This window comes from Barbus barbus, assembly GCF_936440315.1.
Source record: "Barbus barbus genome assembly, chromosome: 13".
Classification (NCBI taxonomy): domain Eukaryota; kingdom Metazoa; phylum Chordata; class Actinopteri; order Cypriniformes; family Cyprinidae; genus Barbus; species Barbus barbus.
Genome location: NC_136741.1, coordinates 8,620,050 through 8,639,122, shown reverse-complemented (window position 1 = coordinate 8,639,122; position 19,073 = coordinate 8,620,050). Strand labels below are relative to the sequence as shown.

Genomic DNA, 19,073 nt, shown 5'->3' with positions numbered 1-19,073 from the left:
TAAATGTTTTTTTTTTTTTTTTAGTGTACTAAACCCAGCGATTCAGACCAATATAATGGAGGACACACAATACAGTTCTTAATTGTGTGCCCCAGATAGTTGGCGCTTCTGAAAAATTTCTCTCAAAGGTGGTGTTTATACGTGTAGGTATATTTTTTTGATGACAAAAAGTAAATAAAACAAGCTCCGAGAATATTGAACTGTGCAGCTACTTTTAATGTAGGCCTAATGACAACATAAAATGCAATCAAATATAGTTTCAAATATGATCGCCTGATACAAGTAAACGAAGTAGACTATAAAAAAAGGGCAATGTTAAATTTAACATTCATGCTGCATAACTAACAGTGGTATGTACTAAAAATGTTTTTCTGTAATATATTTTACAGAAAAATAGCGTAACCATTGTGCACTACGCAAATTGTTGAGGTGTGAAATGTATAAACTGCCCAAGCCAGCATAGTTATAAGATTATTAAAATTAAAACGAAAAAAAAAATAATTTCAACAACTTTGAAAGTGAATTTCAAAAACAGAGTATTGTCGCCCTCTTGTGGTAGAGCATTATAATCCAACCAATCTCACTGTATTCTGGCAATTGAAAAAAATAAAACAGAAATATTCAAATATGAAAACAATGTTCATTGAAAGATGTTTAAATTAACATTTTAAACGCAGCTTTAATATACAAGACAGTTAAATCTGAGAAGAAAGAAAGATCCCCTTTCAGTTCACAGATGTCCAATGCCATCAACCAATAGTCTATATTTTGTGAATTTTAACTGATGCAGTTGAATTGAAGCAGTAGGGCAGGTTTATGTTTGTGATCAGCAAGGTATGGTTGTCTACAGAATAACGCAATAATCCAGTGTGAGAGAGGAGTTGTGTCCTCTCTCAGGGTTCCTGTGCTGTATTGATCCTTTCCTGTTCAGCGCTTTTTCCAAGTGAATTTCTTCCGCGCTCCCTCCTGCCCTGGTTTCTTCCTCTCCCTGATCCTGGGGTCAGCGGTCAGCAGGCCAGCTGTTTGGGAAAATCAGAGAAAACAGATGATGACAGATGAAAAGCATCTGTGACATGTTCTGCCACAGTAAAGCCATATACACTAAAAAATAATAACCTGACACGGTTACATCGGAAACATGTCAGAATATTAGATCTGTGCAATGCAGTACAGTCTAACATGCCTGACAATTATATTAATATGACTTAAAACTCCCAGATTACCAAGAAAAATAGGGAGGGGAGGGGGGCAACATTAATTTGAAAAAGCAATTTGGGTAAATTGGTGTAAACTCAAACAGTTTATTTTCTGAATAAGCAATTGCAAAAATAATTACTAGTTACTAAAATTACAACTAATTAGTAAAATAATAACATGCATCCTGCCCATTTAACTGGAACAAAACATTTGTATATAACAAATAAAAAGAAAACAAGTAGATGGAACAGAAAATAGAGAATACTAGTGTTAGATGGCCCCTTTTAAAATAAAAAGAAAACAATAGAAATAGAATTTAGAAATTAAAATATTTATTTTTATGAATTTATTTATAAGATTGCATTATGGATACAAAGTTATAGTAATAGTCTGTAATTTTTGATGAATCTAACATCTTTTTTTATTATTATTAATCTTATGTTTTCCAGTTACATTATTGCTGTATATCTTCCAGCTATTATTTTAAATAAAAAAATAATTAAATTGTTAAAAGAAAACATATTATTTGACACACAAATGTTTTCTTCATACGAAATAGTTTTCTGTGGAACTAAACAAAATAACCCAGAATAACTACTTCATAAAGAAATTTCAAGTAAAGAAACTGCAGATGAGAGTTTATATAAATATGCATAGACATATATCAGTATAGAGCTTTAGGCTTCTTGTCACGCACCTTGCCTCATCTTTTCAACTTCTTCCTCAGACACAAAGCTGAGCAGTGCCCGTGAGATGGCCAATCGCAGAGCTCCAGCCTGAGCAGAGTGACCACTGCCCTCCACACTGCCCTCAACATCAAACCGGCCCAGCATGCCCACAAAGTGCAGAGGAAACATCAGCTGCTCCCTGAGACACAGAGAGAAAGAGTGAAAGGTGTATATATATCTAGTGTGAGGAGAATGAAGAACATGTTTCTCTCTGCTGGACTACTCAGGCTTTCAACATCTGTATGAATGAAACTCCTGCAAATCCCCCTGTGAGCACTGTATCATCATATTTAGACAAAGTGATAATCCCACCACCGTAAGAACTATTGAGAGGACGTGATGCAAGCGTGTGTCCTTTAGTATGCGTGCGCTCGCTGGCTGGCTCGCGGGGACGGCCCACAGTGCTGACACAGAGCAACACTCCCCTTCTGCTCCAATTAGGCCTGTGTGAAGCGGACGGAGTGATAAGGGCGGGCAGCCGGCCGCACGCTGACAGCGCCAAGTCTCCGGCTCACTCATCTGTGTAATTAACTTTTCAACCACATTAGAAAAACCCAACACACTCACCACGCACGCTGGACCACAAATGCTGGATTTGAACATTTTTGGTGTGGCTCTCATTTACGGCATACTAACTAGAGTAACAACAAATATCCAAGCTCTTGATATGCTAAAAGGATCTTTCCACAAAGATGCGATGACTGAGGCACCCTCATACACACCTGTCTTGTAGTAATGGAAAGTAGTGGAGGTAGTTCCTGCCGTTGATTGTGATGTTCCCAGAGCCACTGTCTCTGAGGGTGATGCTGGCTTTGGCGGTCTTTCTTCTGCCTGTGGGAAGGAGAGCGATGTGGGAATTAAGTGAGTGTGTACAGAAGAAAAACAGTTTTAGGCAAGAAGAGTCAGATGATGGCAAGCTTGCAGAACAAACATTTTTTACTTACAGGAACATGAGAATTAAAGGAATAGCACTATTATTACTTTCATGTTGTGAGGAACAGATCAGAATTCTGATTAGAAGGTTTGAAAATCTTTAGTCGGCTGTAGCTGTCAAATCTTATTTGTTATTATATGAATAATTCAGGGTATAACAGTTAACTAGAGCTTATTAAAACTAGTAGCATCTCAATTATACTAATATGGCAATATATTCATACAGAATGATTATAAATGATTTTCGGTACTTGAAATAAAGCTGTAACAAAATAAAATATTAATAAACATGGAAACTAGAAATGAAAACTGAAAACGTTTGAAGTACTAAAATTACTAAAACTAAAAATAAATTAGAAGTATATAAAAAAACGAAATTAATCTAAATGACAAAAGCATATAAACTAAAAGCTAACTGAAAATATTAATACTGTAATAGTATATAAAAAAATACTAAAACAACGATGATTGTGAAAAATGGGGCTGAAAGATCAGAATATAATATTAAAACTAAAATACATATATATATGTATGTTCTTGGTACTAAGCCCACCAGAATATGACATTAATAGAATAATGTTTGCCTATTCAATCATTATTTTACAACACCAATATATTTTCGCTCTATATGTTTCACATTCACACATTTTTCACACGTCTCAATTTTGGCCACTCATGTAATGCACTATTGGACCAGAGACACAAAAATGGCTTTTCTATTTTTTCATAAATTTCCTCATTTGAATGGCAATCATTGCAATTTAAAGTGCACAATAAATGCAGTTATAGCAAATAATCAAATCCGATTCAGAATGATCAGGCCTACACACTACATATGAAAAAGGTAAGGTTTGACTACAGAACACATCTGCAGACTTCAGAAAAATGTGCATGGATTACATTTATGATGCTTATTGGCAAACTTGGAGTGTTCGCGGCAAAAAAAAAAAGGTTGATGACATTTAATCAGCCTATTTATTTCTTTACCATCTGCAATGCTGAAAGCGACTCCCTGTGGGTCGTACTGCAGGGCAGGAATCTCGTGTTTACTGGACTGAACCTCCAGCTGCTTGCGGAACTTCAGTATGAACTCCTCCTCCAGAGAGCAGTAGGGCATAGACAACAACTTCTCCATCAGCTGGATCAACCGCATGTACTACACAAAACAAGAGAAGTCACTTAGTTTGCCCTCAGCACCCTCTAGTGTTTCCATCCTGAGTTACACTCTTCTTCTCAAAGTTCTTACATCGTGGTCTGAAACGCTCTCCACCAGATACTCCTCAATTTCCTCTTTTAACAACCACCTGCTCCCGGTCAGCAATCTGTGAGGAAACAAACACAGTTAAGCCCTCAAAATCATCACTTTCTGGGAAAATCAGCACTTTGTTCTTTACTAGATTGATTCCTAATATACCTAGCACTATATATTACAAATACATTTGGCTGTGCGACAAAGTACTTTTGCTATCTTCTTTTTCTTGCAGGAAGTGCTCACATTTGTTTGGTATCTGATGTGAAGAGGCCTTTATTTCTCATCTTGTCCTGGTGTCTTTCTATCGCCAGAGTCTTCTCATAGACATCCTAGAATAACAGAAGAGAGAAATGGAAAGTGGTCAGTTTCAATACCAAACGCAGAATTAATGCTAAAAAAGCAAGCAAGAATCCTCTGAGCGTGGTCTCTGTTGACTAATAAGTCAATGAATACACAGAATGAAGGACGAGGTATTCTTCATAGATATTCAGGAATCCCTCAAAAGAAAAGATGCAGTGAAGCAAAAGCAGGGATTTGAAAATCCCCCTGACACACACACGCTCACACACACACACACAGTCTCCATTATGAAGGCAGATCTCATCTCTCTCTCTTCAGTTCTGGCTGAATTTAATTGTGTGTGTGTGTGTGGAGGGAAAATTGAATTGGGGAGCACTTGGGCCGTAACCTCCCGCACTTTCTCTCTCTTTTCTAACACACACACACACACACACACTCGCACGTCCTCCTGACAGGAGAATCTGCCATGCGGAGCAGGATGGCATCCTCAGGCACACTTGTCTAAATTGGCATCGCGCCTGTGAGCCTGGAGTGCCCGTCAGGCGTGGTGGTGCTGGAGCGGTGCGGAGCAGGGGTCTGACGCGGGGCCCCGGCGCTGGCATGCAGCTCACGTCGGCACCTTGCTCACGCCTGTGCGAGAATTCATTTCCCCCTCAATTATCCCACAGCTGTTTGTTTAATTCGGTCTTGATAGAGTGCGAATAATCCACTGCTACTCGCCAAAAAAGCAAACATCGAGCAAAAACCAATTTTCAGCACAAAAAAGGAGGAGTAATAGAAAAGAAAGGGGGAGGGAGAAAAAAAGCGGGGGAATACACATTCGTGATCACAGCACCATAACGAATCCAGAGAAATTCATGTCTTTAGGAGGGGAGAGAGGCTCCTCGTCTTTTAATATGAACTTTCAATGTAGCCTTTTGGTTGGCCAGGGCGCATTGTATTCAACAAATCACGGCTAAATTGTACAGACTCGCTCCTCCCAAAGCGCGCACGGGTCGGAAATACAGTATAAACAACACAAGTTAAGATCAGAGTTGAAGGTCCTGCAGTTAAAAGTAGGAAGTACTCATGAGCCAGTGCTTTTATGACTTTTTTTAAAGTAAATAATTGTTGGTCCAAGTATAATTGTGTCGGTCCATTCTGTGACCATCTTGGTGACGCACATGGGCAGCTAATGGAGAAAGACAGAAATTTGCAAAACTGTTTGTCAAAATTAAGTATAAATAATAGATTTCAAGTCAGGTAATACATCTGACAACAACAGTGTCATGAAGTATGCTTCTTTAGCTCAAATTATGCTATATTTTTTAGTTTATTTTTTATTATAATTTTTAGGCTAGTCCAGCAATGGCACAGGCACATTCAAAAACAAATAAACATCAATACCAATGCAAAAGCAACTGGCCAATTCTAATAAATCTGTTGGTCTTTTTCTGATAATTTCAAGCCTTGTAAACAAACTCTTAGTGATGCATTGAATGCTGTTGTAAATTCTGTCAAATTCAACTCACAAATTATCTAGCTGACTGAAAAGTTAAAGTTTTGATCTGGGTTAGAGAAAGGGTTGACAATTCTAAAAACATTATGGACCATAATAAGATTGTTGAAACTGATACATTTCAAAATACTTCTATAAATAGAATTTTATAAAAGAAAAGTCTGTTTACGGTCACTTCTGATCAATTTAATGCATCCTTGCTGAATAAAAATATTCTTTAAAATAAAAACAACTGCACCAATTTGTTTTCCAGTTACATAGTATTGAGTAAACACCACCCCAGCTTTTACTAGACTGCAATGTGTCACCCAAATCCATCAAAAAATGAGGCCCGATTTTGGCATATACAGTTGATACAGAACTTTGGTGGGACATATGCATTTTTAGTTTGAGAAAATAAAAAGGGTCACACAATTAATATTTAAACAATTGATTACTGCTGTACTGGGATACTTGGTTACTTGAGTGTACAAGTGGGTTACTTTGATGGCTGTGTTACGTTCTGATATATGAAGTGTGACTATAATGTAAATGTCCATATTCACCGCCTGTGTATCTTAGCGAGTCTGCGCGTTTGTGTTTTGCTTCCTTTTGCTCATGCTAGAAAAATATTCCTCTCTGCAGGAAGGGGAGTTGAACATTATTTTCTGCACACTGCAGGTTTTCTGAACGCAATTCGAAGCTGGATGAGAGAGCTGGTGCACGCCGGCAGATTTGACATACCTATTTAAATTAGCAGCAGGGGTCCTAGCCACTGCAGGGCAAAGGGGAGGATGAGGGGCTTGGGCGCACAGAGGACAATGGCGCATTAGTCAACTCGCGCGCGCACACACACACACAAACTCCTTACTGCTACTGAGAGACGTCTTAGCCCAAGGTCGAGTCCATAGATGAATGGTAGAGAAGGGAAAAATAAGCTAAAACAAACAAACTTTGAAAAGGAATTAGCCGTGGTGACAGAGGCGGTTAACGCAGGAGGCTCTCTGGGACTCTTCCCATCGCAGTAAAACCCCTGAGGCTGATGAGCACACACACCTACACACAAAAAAAAAACGTGTGAGTGTGTATGCGCGCACGTGTGCACGCATACACACTCACATGTACAACTAATATCACAAAGCCCTGGCGTGCCTACTGAAGTGTGTGATGCTCCCTGTTGTAAATGGGATTTAAGGAGGAAGAGCTTAATCACACTCATCTTCCTAACTCTCATTCCTCTTCTTTTCACAAATCCAAACCTGCCATTCGCATTTTCATTAATCATTCCAAGCTCCTGTTTATATTGGTTTGTTTTAACATCAACATTTGATTTAGCACACTAAGGTTAAAATGTCAAACAAAGCCTGTCTCTGAGCAGAGGGGCTGTTCCCCATCACCCCATCTAGGCCCTGTTAAGATCAGAGACCCGAGTTGCAGCTTCCCTCCCCAGCACTCTCTGTCTGCGCCCCTCCTCAATCCCAGCACTCTGTGATGTGCCCCCACCTACCCTCTGTCTGTGCCACTCCCTTCCTTCAATCACCAGACAAAGCAGGATCTCTCCCTAAACCAGTTCAACTAAATTAAAATTATGGCTTATACAGATAAATTTAGTGATGCACCAAAACATTTTTTCCTGAATTAATTAAATTTAGTTTTAAACACTCTGCATATCTGTATATAAACAATTAAAGTTACACAAAGCAGATTTTATATCAACGTTTTAATGATATAATTGTATAATCTACTCCAATTTAAGTAATAAAACAAATATTCATGACAGATTTATTCAAACAAATTAAATAATGCAGTAGTGTTGTCACGATACTGGAATTTCTAACTGATACGATACCTTGAAAAATATCGACATTCGATACCATTTTCGATACCATGGAGAAAAAAACTGCCACAATATTAAGGGGGTAATTTTTTTTAATTTAAAGATAAATGTAACAAGACGAGAACATGCGGTATATTTTACATGAACAAAATATGTCTTGAGGTACTGCATTTGTTGATTTATTAATCTTTTATTAATCTTAGTTAAATGCTAATTGAAACTAACGTTTACTAATACATGTACTAATTAAAATCCAAAGTTCTATTTGTTGATATTCTCATTTGCTTAACCAAAATATGTCCAGATATAGGGCCCTATGAAATCCGTTTTATTTTTCCCCAAATTCCGTTTTATTTTTTTCTACATTAAATTGTTTCCATTTTAATTTTTCTGGATTCCGTTTTTTTTCCCATTTGAATTTTCTGGACTCTTTTTTTTTTTATGCTCAAATTAAATGCTATTAATCTAAAAGCATGTCTAATTCATTAAAATCATGAAAATTATACAATTTAATTTATTAAAAGTGTAACAAAAATGACACGTTTAGGGCCGTATGAAATGTTTTATTTTTTTCTCACCTTATGTTTTATTGTTACCAAATTCTGTGTTTTAGCATGTCTATTATTTGAATGCATACAAACTATTTTTATTTATTCTTACAGTAGCCTTATGAAATGTTTTTTCCCCTCAGAAATTCTGTGCTGTGTATTTAAATTTTACTGGATATCAGATGAAGGCATAAAACAATTTTAATACATTTATATTTGAATTAATGAAAATTAAACATTTACAAATTTGGCAAATGAAGGGGATTTACTATTAAAATTAAAATATTTTGTGATTATTTCTTTAAAAAAAAAAATTAACAGTAGTAGTAAGTAGTAGCATTATGTACATTCTACTAAATAATAGTAATATAGCCTATTTCTGGCACACGGTCTTTAATAGGCTAATTTAAACCAAACTTTTATTTTGACGGGTTGCCGTGAATACTTTTAAAGTTCTGTGTGTGTATGATATGATGCTAGTTTTACTCAAATTAAATGGTAAAATGCTCGTAAAGTGCCTTTCAGATCAGTTCTGGAGATATTGTTGATGTATTTATGTCCTCATTGAGACGGCAGACACTGAAATCACCGCAAGCGCCACATTAGTAAACACAACCGCACGTGCAGCACATTCACACAGAGATGCGCAGAACATGCAGGATTCATATTTAAATCCACTTTTGCAGCTTAATATTTACAGATACTAGTCCATGTCACGATTTGATTTTTTTGATTAATTCATCCAAACTTTGACAAATTCCGTGACATTCCGCGTTAAACTGTAAATTCCGTTTTTATGACTGGATTCCGTGCGCGTTCTCTGCATCGCGGAGATCATAGATCCTACAGATAGCGCTCCTGCTGTGTTCTTTAACAACCAGAGCAGTCATCTTTCTATTCACTTCACTTTTGCTATTTAACCAGAGCGAAGGAGACGAGTGCGGTCACGTGTGGTGCTTGTCCACGCGCCTTTGGAGAGAAGTGAAAGTGACAGCTCGGCTAGTATCGGTGTATCGATACTTCGGGAAATTAATATTGGTACCGTTCAGATATTTCAGTATCGATATTTATCGAAATATCGATATTTTTGACAACACTATAATGCAGTAAGAGATTAATTAAAAATATAATGAATAGGTAATATAGTGTATACTGTATATTCATCTAAATGCTGCTCTCTAGAGTTTTTAATTTTTTTCAATACTTTTTTGACATCTTTCCATGGCTGGAACACTGATTACATTAGACATGAAACAATTTAAGTTGTACTCGTTCGGTCAACATCCCTTCTGATGTTTATTCAGGTTTATTTTGTGCTATAACTAGTAGTAAAGAGTAGGCTTGCTTGCAGACGGTGTTGGCGGTGATACCGTTGTTAAGCCGCAACAATGGTTATGGTTGGCGCGGCACCGCCCGCTACCGACGTTTTGATTTTTTATAGTAATAAAAATCATTTAGTTCAGATAGAGAACAGACACTATAATTAAAAACTAAATGTGGCTGCTCAATGCAGCATGCTGAACGTCAGACGGATCACAGATCAGATTTCATTTATCACGTTAGGAGAGTGAGTCCAGCTGACTGACAAGAAGAGTGAGGTGAGACAAGATGATAGCGGATGATTTAGTTTCGAAGTGAAATACAAAAGCGTCTGTTTAGCAATATCTCGAAATTTGAAAAGCCTGTTGACTTTTGCCATTTATCTAAGGTGATTTTGGAAGTTTTCTAAACATTTGTTTCTTATTTAATTGGTTCCACAATGTTTTCAGATTTTTACTTTATTTAAACTTTGTGTAATTTGTGTAATTTGTTTTTACTTTAGGCATAGCCTATAGTATGGTGCATTTTTATTTGTTTTGTTAATAAAAGTTCTATGATTCATATATAGGCCAAGTGAGTTTGACGTTGTATTGCTTGAATTGCATTGTTGCAAGCTGAATTGCCACTAGTTTGAAAGTGACAGAAATGCGCACAGTGCTTTTAAGCTATTTAAAAGCAAAGCGAGGAAAAGAGGGAAAAATTCAAACTAAAAACTAACAATTGCTTTACGCAGAATTGGCGCTAATTTGAAAGTGAAGGTTAAATGCACACCCCGCGTTTTTAGCAATGGCTACGTTTACTTGCACAATTTTTGGTTCAATCGGACTGAATTCATTCCGATTGATGAATCTGAATGTAGTGTTTACATGAACGCTAAATAAAGTGATCAGGTTGATGTGCGCGTTTATATGTCACGGGCTTCAAATCGGAATTGATTTTTTTTTACATGCGCACACTGCACAAATATAGAGTTTCTCACTGTTTGCACATAATAACCACTCTCCTACACGGTTTCTTTATTTGTTTTTTAACAGCAGAATTAATATTTTTCCATTTCTGGATAAATATACATGTAAACCGCAGTGTCGTACTGCTCATATGTATCACGCAGAAAAATGCCCCTCCCTGCGCACGAAGCGGGTCGCCTGTGGATGAGAGTCCAAAACAAAGACTGGTGGTAGGTTGTCCTGCTCCACTTCACAGTTGCCGAGTGAAAGGAGACAGAACACGCATTTAAACAACACTTTATTCAAAAGGAAGAACTGCTCGTTCCGCGTGTCAGCGTCATTGCACATGCGCAGTCCTTTCAGTTTCCAATCCGATCGAGTGTTTACATGCACGCTCAATCGGATTAGAAAAGGAATAAACCACCCCCTTCAATCCGATCAAAATTTCATTCTGATCTAGCTCAATTGGATCGATTAAGGTGTTTACATGAAGCCTTTTCAGTCCGACTGAGCATTCAATCCGATTACAAATGGATCATTTGGTTGCATGTAAACGTAGCCAATGATTAGTGGCCAATAAATGATTGATATTAAAATTCTAAAATATTTTTGCCTAAATAAATTAGAAAAAACACAAAGCTAAAATCAGTCATCTTAAAGAAAATTAAGCTATCACAATATTATGCACATGAAGAAAAACGGATATTTTCAGATTTGCTAGGCTACATTTAAGAGTTACTAATTAAATTATCAGTGTTTTTAAAGTGAGACTAAAACGATTACATTAAATGTAAAAAATGGAGGAAACGAGCATGCATCTAAATTAAGTATTATATATCAACCAATACTAACAAATAAATAATCCCACAATCTATATGGTACCCATGTACTGTATATAAACACCTATTATTAAAATATAATCTAGAACACTCTAGTTTTGCCTGTTATATGTAAGCATGTAACATGAGCATGAACTTACATGCAAGAGGGAATAGTAGGACTGTTTCCCTGTGTAAAACAGAAAGTGAAAAGGGCGTCCTTCTGCATTCCACTGGATAGCTAAAAGAGAACAGGGCACAAGTAGTTCATTACCAGATATCAGTAAGCTTATATTTGGTGTCAAAGAGCAAAGAGAGAGTTAAAAGGCAACTTCTACATACCTGTCTGTTTTGGGAATATTTCCTCTGGGTGCTAAAACAAAAAGAAAGGAACATAATGAACATATTGACTGTTTATCAAAAAAAGAAATACAAAAATTTGGATGAAATCTCACCTTCATAACCGGTCTTGCTCGTTTCTCAAAGAGTCCAGAGGGGAAGAGATATGCAATACTCCTCTAAACAAAGAAACAAGTGAATCAGAATGCACACATTCATTTCTCCATTAAATGGCAAATGTTGCCACTTACTAAAAATGACACTAACATTTTTATTATGAATACTTTATGATGATTATGAAGTGTCATTTTTATTAATATTTTCTCATGAAATAATCTTAGTGAGATTGATGGGCTTGAAGGCTTACATTACCTTTAAAAACATTATGAACTTTTTTTAAGGAGCATTCATGCAGTCAGGGCTCAACCTTACTAAAGTAGGCTATGGTAGGCAAACAAAAAGTCAGCTTATTCCAATTCTTAAATTACATGCAACAGTATGTCAACAAAATATATCATTTTTATTGTGTACCTCACAGGTCTCTCTATGCACCCCAGTTGTGTGTTTTACTACAGTGAGAAACACTGATCTCTTCTACTTCAAATACTCTCATAAAGAACCAAATTATTCCAGTGATGGCATTCAGCAGGGCACAACAACTTTCATTTGCATAACATGAGACATTCAGAATGGCAACCTTTGGGTCTTTGACCCTGTTTTCAGGTTAAAGAGACAGAAAACAAAAGAAAAAAGTGAGGTGATGGCAGATGCACTCTAAGAGAACAGACATCCATGTATTGGGCCATCAAAACCAGAGGATGAGGAAAACTGAGTGAAATAAAGCAACACAAAGAGAAGAACAGACAGAACGGTGCAGGATGCAGTGACAGATGAAGGCAGCACCTGTTCAAACCTTGAAAAGCAAGATGGCCCAACTCCCTCAGGGAGGTTTAGCCTCGTCATGGTGTTCTAGAAACCTCTGCTGCCTAAACTTCACACAACCCCAATCTGGGAAAACAAACTTGCTACGCGCACTCCCTCAAAAACTTTTCTTTTTGGAGACATCTGACCACTTGCTTCATGTGCCATGAAAAATGTAGCACTGAAAATCTAAAAGTGTCTGACCTTCACGGGTGATAAGGACATACATGTTTTAACCCATACAAATCCTGCCATCACATCGCTTTTGTACATTTTTTTTTTAGTTAGTCAAGTTTTCTTGCACCAAGTCGTAATTTAATTTTACATGACAATTTGTACTCTCTCGCTGACCCTTACATAGTGTACAATAAAAGGACTAGTTCACACACACGCAAAAACAAATTGTGAATAAAAACGTAGTCACTGATATCTAAGTGACCATATGGCTCATTGAAATTATGCCCATTTTTTGTCCCGATCTATTATTTTTATTACAAAATTAGTTCAGTTCGTAAAAAAAAAAAAAAACCTTCAAAAGTTTGGGGTATGGAATGTTTTTAATTTATTATTTTTATTCAGCAAGGACAAATGAACTTGATCTAATTTTACAGTAACATGTATAATGCTACAAAAGATTTATATTTCAAGTAAATGCTGCTCTTTTGAACTTTCTATTTAACAAAAAATCCTGGAAAAAAGTATCACCGTTTCCACAAAAGCAGCACATCTGTTTTCAACACTGATAATAATAATAATAAGAAATGCTTCTGAAGCACCCAAATCAGCATATTGATTTCTGGATGACTGGAGTAATGGCTGCTGAATATTTACATTTGAAAACATTAAAATAGAAAACTTATTTTAAATTGTAATACATTCACAATATTTGTTTTTACTGTATTGGATTAAATAAATGCAGAATTAGAGCCTTGTGAGCATTAGAGACATTAAATTATATTTTTTACATAAAAAAAGTAAAAAAAAAAGATAATAATAATAATAATTATTATTCAGACCCCAAAACTTTTGAACAGTAGTGTGTGTGTGTGTATACGTGTATATACATTTCTGAATTAAAACACATTTTAAACAAAAGGTTTTCAAATATTACAATAGTAAAGCAGTTTAGTTTTTTTTTTTTTCAAATTTAAAAAAAAATTTAACCACATGAGAGAAAAAAAAAAAAAAAAAGATTTCTAAAAATTTGGCACACCATATTTTTAAAAGAATTTCCTTTTCTTTATAGTGGACTCTTTTTTTTTTGTCACTGACCCATTTGTTACAAGAATAGTTCACCAAGGAAGAGTTAACTTTGATATCAGTATTATTTTCTTTATATTTGTGGAACACAAAATTAGATATTTTGCACAGTATGCCCAAGCTGATATTATCAATAGACATAAAATGTCACACTGCCAAGCTCCAATAATATGCAACATAAACGCAAATCATATAACTTCCGCTATTCTCCAAAACATCTGAAACCTATGCTTCAAATTTCTTCCCAATTTCAGTTGCATGGGCTCTGTGAACGTCAGAGCCCACCTGACGAGTGCAAAAGCAATGTATGTGCGAGTAGACGAAAGACAGCGGGAGAAGGCAGGTGAGGCTTGCAGTCTTTATTAATTACTTCCTCCTGGCAGCGTTTGCTGTGCAGCTGTTTCACACCTTCAGCGCATTCACGGGAACGTCATGTCGGCTGAAGCGCTTGGCAGACACGCCGGTGCCAGCTCAGGCACAGACGCCCCATCCTGTACTTGCTCTGTGCCCCGCAGTCGCAGCCATTTTCCACCCCTTACCCACCGATCAGCTGGCAGAGGGACGGTACATGTCAGCTTCTTTTAGCCACACTTACTCTGAGGACTCAATTCATTAATGGTGACAGAGATTGGGCAATAATGCTAAGAATCGAGAAATTGGACCAAATTAGTGGGATAAATCAATTACAGCCATTCCTGTCTGGCACAGAATAAAATACTGGACATAAATACTGTTTGTAAATATATGCCAATTTTTAAGCGGGTCCCAGAAGTTCCGCTGTGACACCAGCTGATGACTTTACTTTTAGCTCAGAGGAATCACAATGATATTGATTGAATCAGTCTTTGTATTTCTAATATTCTTTTGAGGCTTGTAAGGAAACCAAAAGAGAGGCACCAAACAACCCAGAAGGGGCCTCAGATTGACTTAAAATAAGACAGAACAATTCAATTATCTAAACCAACTAAATACAATAAAGCCATTTCTTTTCTTCTTTAAATTTACATCCCTTCAACAAGAATAAGTTGAAGAAGCTCTTAGATTCTAAGAAAAAGTGTCATTTCTATACCTGGAAAGGTCATGTAAATTAGGAAAATCTTAAAACTTCAGGGGAATTTTATAAGGAATAAACATTATATATAGAAATTCTTATCCTATCCTTATCCAGTAAATCCCAAATGACTAATGGTCATGTAAATTATTTGCTTAAAATGAGTGGGAAAATTAATAACATTAAAACTTTGGGTAATGAAATGTAATTATTTAAAATGATATATTTTTTCATTCACAGAAACTATGAGTTCCTAGCTGGCTTTTGAATATTTTTGTAGACAATGGGAGGGCTTGGAGTGAAAAAGGTTCAGAAACACTATTCTAGAATATCAACTTCTACATGTTACTAAAGAAGATAGGTTAAAAAAAAAAAAAATCATAATATAATAAAATCTTAAGGCACAATAGTATTTAGAAATTTCCCATACTGTAATTTTCTCAGTGTTGTCAAAAGTCGATACTTAAATTTTAAACATAATGAATTAACATACCGAATTAAACATATTAAACATACCGAATACTGAGTCAGTCCTCTCAGATTTCTAAGACATTTATTCATAAAAGTCTTTAGTGACAAGATTTCATTGTCTAAGCTGCTGTAAAATTACATAATTCTAACACCTGTCATAAATGTCAAATATACACTATACTCATAAATACCAACAAAGGAAAGCAGGGGTAGGTAACGTTGGTCCTGGAGTGCCAATGTCCTGCAGAGTTTAGCTCCAACCCTGAAAAAAAAAGCCTCACCTGCCTTTAGCCCTAGTAATTCTGAAGACCTTGATTAACTAGTTCAGGTGTGTTTGATTAGGGTTGGAGCTAAACTCTACAGGACAGCGGCACTCCAGGACCGACGTTGCCTACCCCTGCTCTAAAGCCTAAATCTTGTAAAATATATTTTTGACTAGGAACAAATGACACATCAGTTTAACAGCTGAAGCAGAAGGTGGTATACTTTGTCCATTCTCATGTTTATGAGGACACAAATTTGTATAATGACATGGGTATGACAGGTATTACAATGTGAAGGTGATTTATGAGGACACTTTCGGTGTCCCCGTAATTCAAAAAGCTTATAAATCATACAGAATGAGTTTTTTTGACAATATAAAAATGCAGACAGTTTCCTGTAAGGGGTAGGTTTAAGGGTAGGGTGGTGTAGGGTGATAGAAAAATACTGTTTGTACAGTATAAAAACCATTACGCCTATGGAGAGTCCCAGTAAACCATAAAAACTAACATGTGCGTGTATAATAAGCCAAATTCAGATGTAGGCTACTGCTGTATCACTGCTGTTGTTACATGTTTTATATGTAAAATAAAATGTACATAAAGTAATAGAAGAAGCATAGAACAGAACAGAATAGAAATGTAACTCACATCAATATCCTCTTGTGTGAATGTCTCTGGGTCTTCCCCCATCATGTTGGCCAAATGTCGTTTGCCAATTTCAAACTCCTCCACCTGTTTGTCTATAAACTCCTGTGTGAATTTCCGAGGGCCTGCTGCTGCCAGGTTCTTCTTCCATAAAGAGGATGAAACGCAAATTTGTCTGACTGGCAGCTGGAATTCAGAAAAAAACAAGAACAGCAAATAAGAACCAATTTCAGTCAATTGCTACAAAAAAAAAAAAACAAGGTTACAAGTAGCCTTGGTGATCAAGCTCATGAAATAATGAAACATCAATAAGAAGTAGGAAGAAATTATCTAAACAAAGATTTTATTATAAATAATATTAATATAAAAGTAAGTAAGTCTAAATGATTATATAATATTGTTTTAATTTCTGAATTAAACGTGCATCTGTATTATCCATTAGCTGGCTTGGGCAGAGGACATCATGCCAAGCCATATTGTCTTGCATAAAATACAAAATATAAACAGTTCAAATAGTACAGGTTATTAACACAACATGTATGCAAAGAAACGGAAAGACAGCACTCCATCCTGTCAATCTACACGTTTTATACAGACTCAAAAAGCACCGTAATGTTACAAGGACATGATACTGTCAGCAGCATCAGAATCAATCTCGACCGACTAGTCGCAAAAACAACTCTGTGCAAAAAAATGCATTTCACCTGCGGCACCGTCTTTGATCGGGACACACAATTCTTCCCGCAGCTCCCATACTTCCATAAAATCGACCTCACGCCTCTGCAACCGGAGGCAGCCATGTTTGCTCGACGACTCGCTCTTGTACAGGAAGTGAAGACTACATCACATCCTGGAAGCCGGCAAGATCGTTCTCACTCACAAAAATATATTTGGCACATTGCAGTGGTACGCAAAATTCCACATTCCCAGATCCAAATATTCAAATTCCAGACCTCTCCTTTTCCCCTAAAACAATTTGAGTTATAAACAAAAAAAGCTGTAAAAACATTATATCTGTTTGCAATTATTTTCCTGTCTTTAATGACTTCTCAAAACTATTTTTAGTTTGAAATGAATTTATTACTCCCTTTTACTTTTACTATTACTATTATTATTATTATTTACATTTTTACCATTGTTTATCATTAATTATTAGGCTATCTGTTAGTGTCTGTATATTGTTTTGAGCATTATTTAAAAGAAAGAAAGAAAGAAAGAAAGACAGAAAGAAAGAAAGACAGAAAGAAAGAAAGAAAACATCATAATAGTACCTTAAAATATTAAAAGATATAAAAGATTATAAAATAATAATACTATTTTTTAAGCTAAAATAACGATGAAATAAAAAAATAATACAGTTGAAGTTTTAAAATTTTAGATTATATTTTTTGAATGTTTAGCATTTAAAATAGTTTGTACTAAAACAAATCTCTAGTAAGAGTGTCATTCATTCATTAATTTATTTAATTGATGCAGTACAAATATTGGTGCTGAAGTATACTGGTACTTTATTGATACTTTAGATGCATTTGTATGTATTTAGCAAACACTTTTATCCAAAATGACTTACACTGCATTCAGTTATTCATTTAACATTTTACATTTTACAGTTCACACACTCCCTTGTGAACAGAATGACCTTGGTGTTTCTAGCAGTAATTATTTGTTTGTTTATATTTTTTAAATAATATTAATTTCATTTAATACAATACACACATTTATTTGTGTAATTAAAACTGTTAAAATTGGAAAATACATTTTCAGCACATAGAAAATTTAGATTAAGCTCATTAAAAAATAGAAAAAAAGAAAAGAAAAAGAAAACAGAGAGTTCGTTAACACATAGGCCCAAAATGTGCTTGCTGTAGGAAATGGTGGTCTTTCCACTAAGTAGAATCTTATAAAGATATCCAGAATTTGTGGCAGTTGCAATTAAACAAAATTTTTGAATCACTTTGAATCTCTTTTGATGCCTGTTAAATATTCTCATTAATGTTCTTGGCCTGATTATTCAATGCACTACCTCTAAGAACTGGGCTATAGCTGTCAGAATCAAGGCTGATGGGGGTTTCTCTGCCATTGGCAAATCCTTTCCCATGGCCTAGTGGGATAGTAAAATGTTCATCAGAGGTGCACTTCAGTATCTTTACAGAACTAGCATCATGTAAGGAATTTTCATATACTTTGTGAAAATTGAATTTTTATGCAAACTGCACATCTCTTTTGATAACCTTTTTTTTTTTTTTTTGCATACTAAATAGTCTGGAAGTAGGCATTTTTTAATGTGGGGTGAGAGCAACTTTAATTAATTTAAAAAATCTCCTTCACACTATGTTTGAACAAATCAGATAGAGGGTTCAGAGCTATCAGGCCAACATTTATTCCAGGGGTTATATGTATGTGTGCACCGCTCCTAGATGCCAGGTCTTCACTCATGATAGAGTTGGAGTGAGTGTTTGTGAACATTAATCAAAGTGAAGGGGCACACGCTTCTGGTTTGTGCCAGTCAATGCTCTGGCGAGCTAATGTGGCGCAATGATGAACAACGTTTGCGCTCAAGTTTAGCCACAAGCGTTCACAAAGAAAAATAGACTCGACCCCTGGTCTCCAATTCACCATGGGGGTTAGTGAGCTTCACATTAATCACATGCTAGTTCTGGCCTAACTCAGCTAACTCAGAGCTAACATGCTTGCTGGAGGTGTTTCTGTGAGCCACCCTCGCAAATATGAAAAATGTCAAATGTCACAAAGCTGTACAGCACAAGG

At 36.0% G+C, this 19,073-nt stretch overlaps 1 protein-coding gene across 1 annotated transcript; it reads right to left on the bottom strand.

Moving 5' to 3' along the window:
- Window positions 1-22: 22 nt before the first annotated feature.
- On the bottom strand, window positions 23-17,141 carry LOC306878826 (small ribosomal subunit protein uS9m-like). Its single transcript, XM_079431377.1, has 11 exons — window positions 17,012-17,141; window positions 16,311-16,493; window positions 11,813-11,875; window positions 11,700-11,730; window positions 11,519-11,598; window positions 4,354-4,439; window positions 4,105-4,180; window positions 3,846-4,014; window positions 2,648-2,756; window positions 1,895-2,064; window positions 23-1,019 (listed from the first exon to the last, which is right to left on the bottom strand). The coding sequence occupies exons 1-11, from the start codon at window positions 17,105-17,107 to the stop codon at window positions 928-930; spliced, it is 1,155 nt and encodes a 384-aa protein (XP_079287503.1). The 5' UTR covers window positions 17,108-17,141; the 3' UTR covers window positions 23-927.
- Between the last annotated feature and the right edge of the window lie 1,932 nt (window positions 17,142-19,073).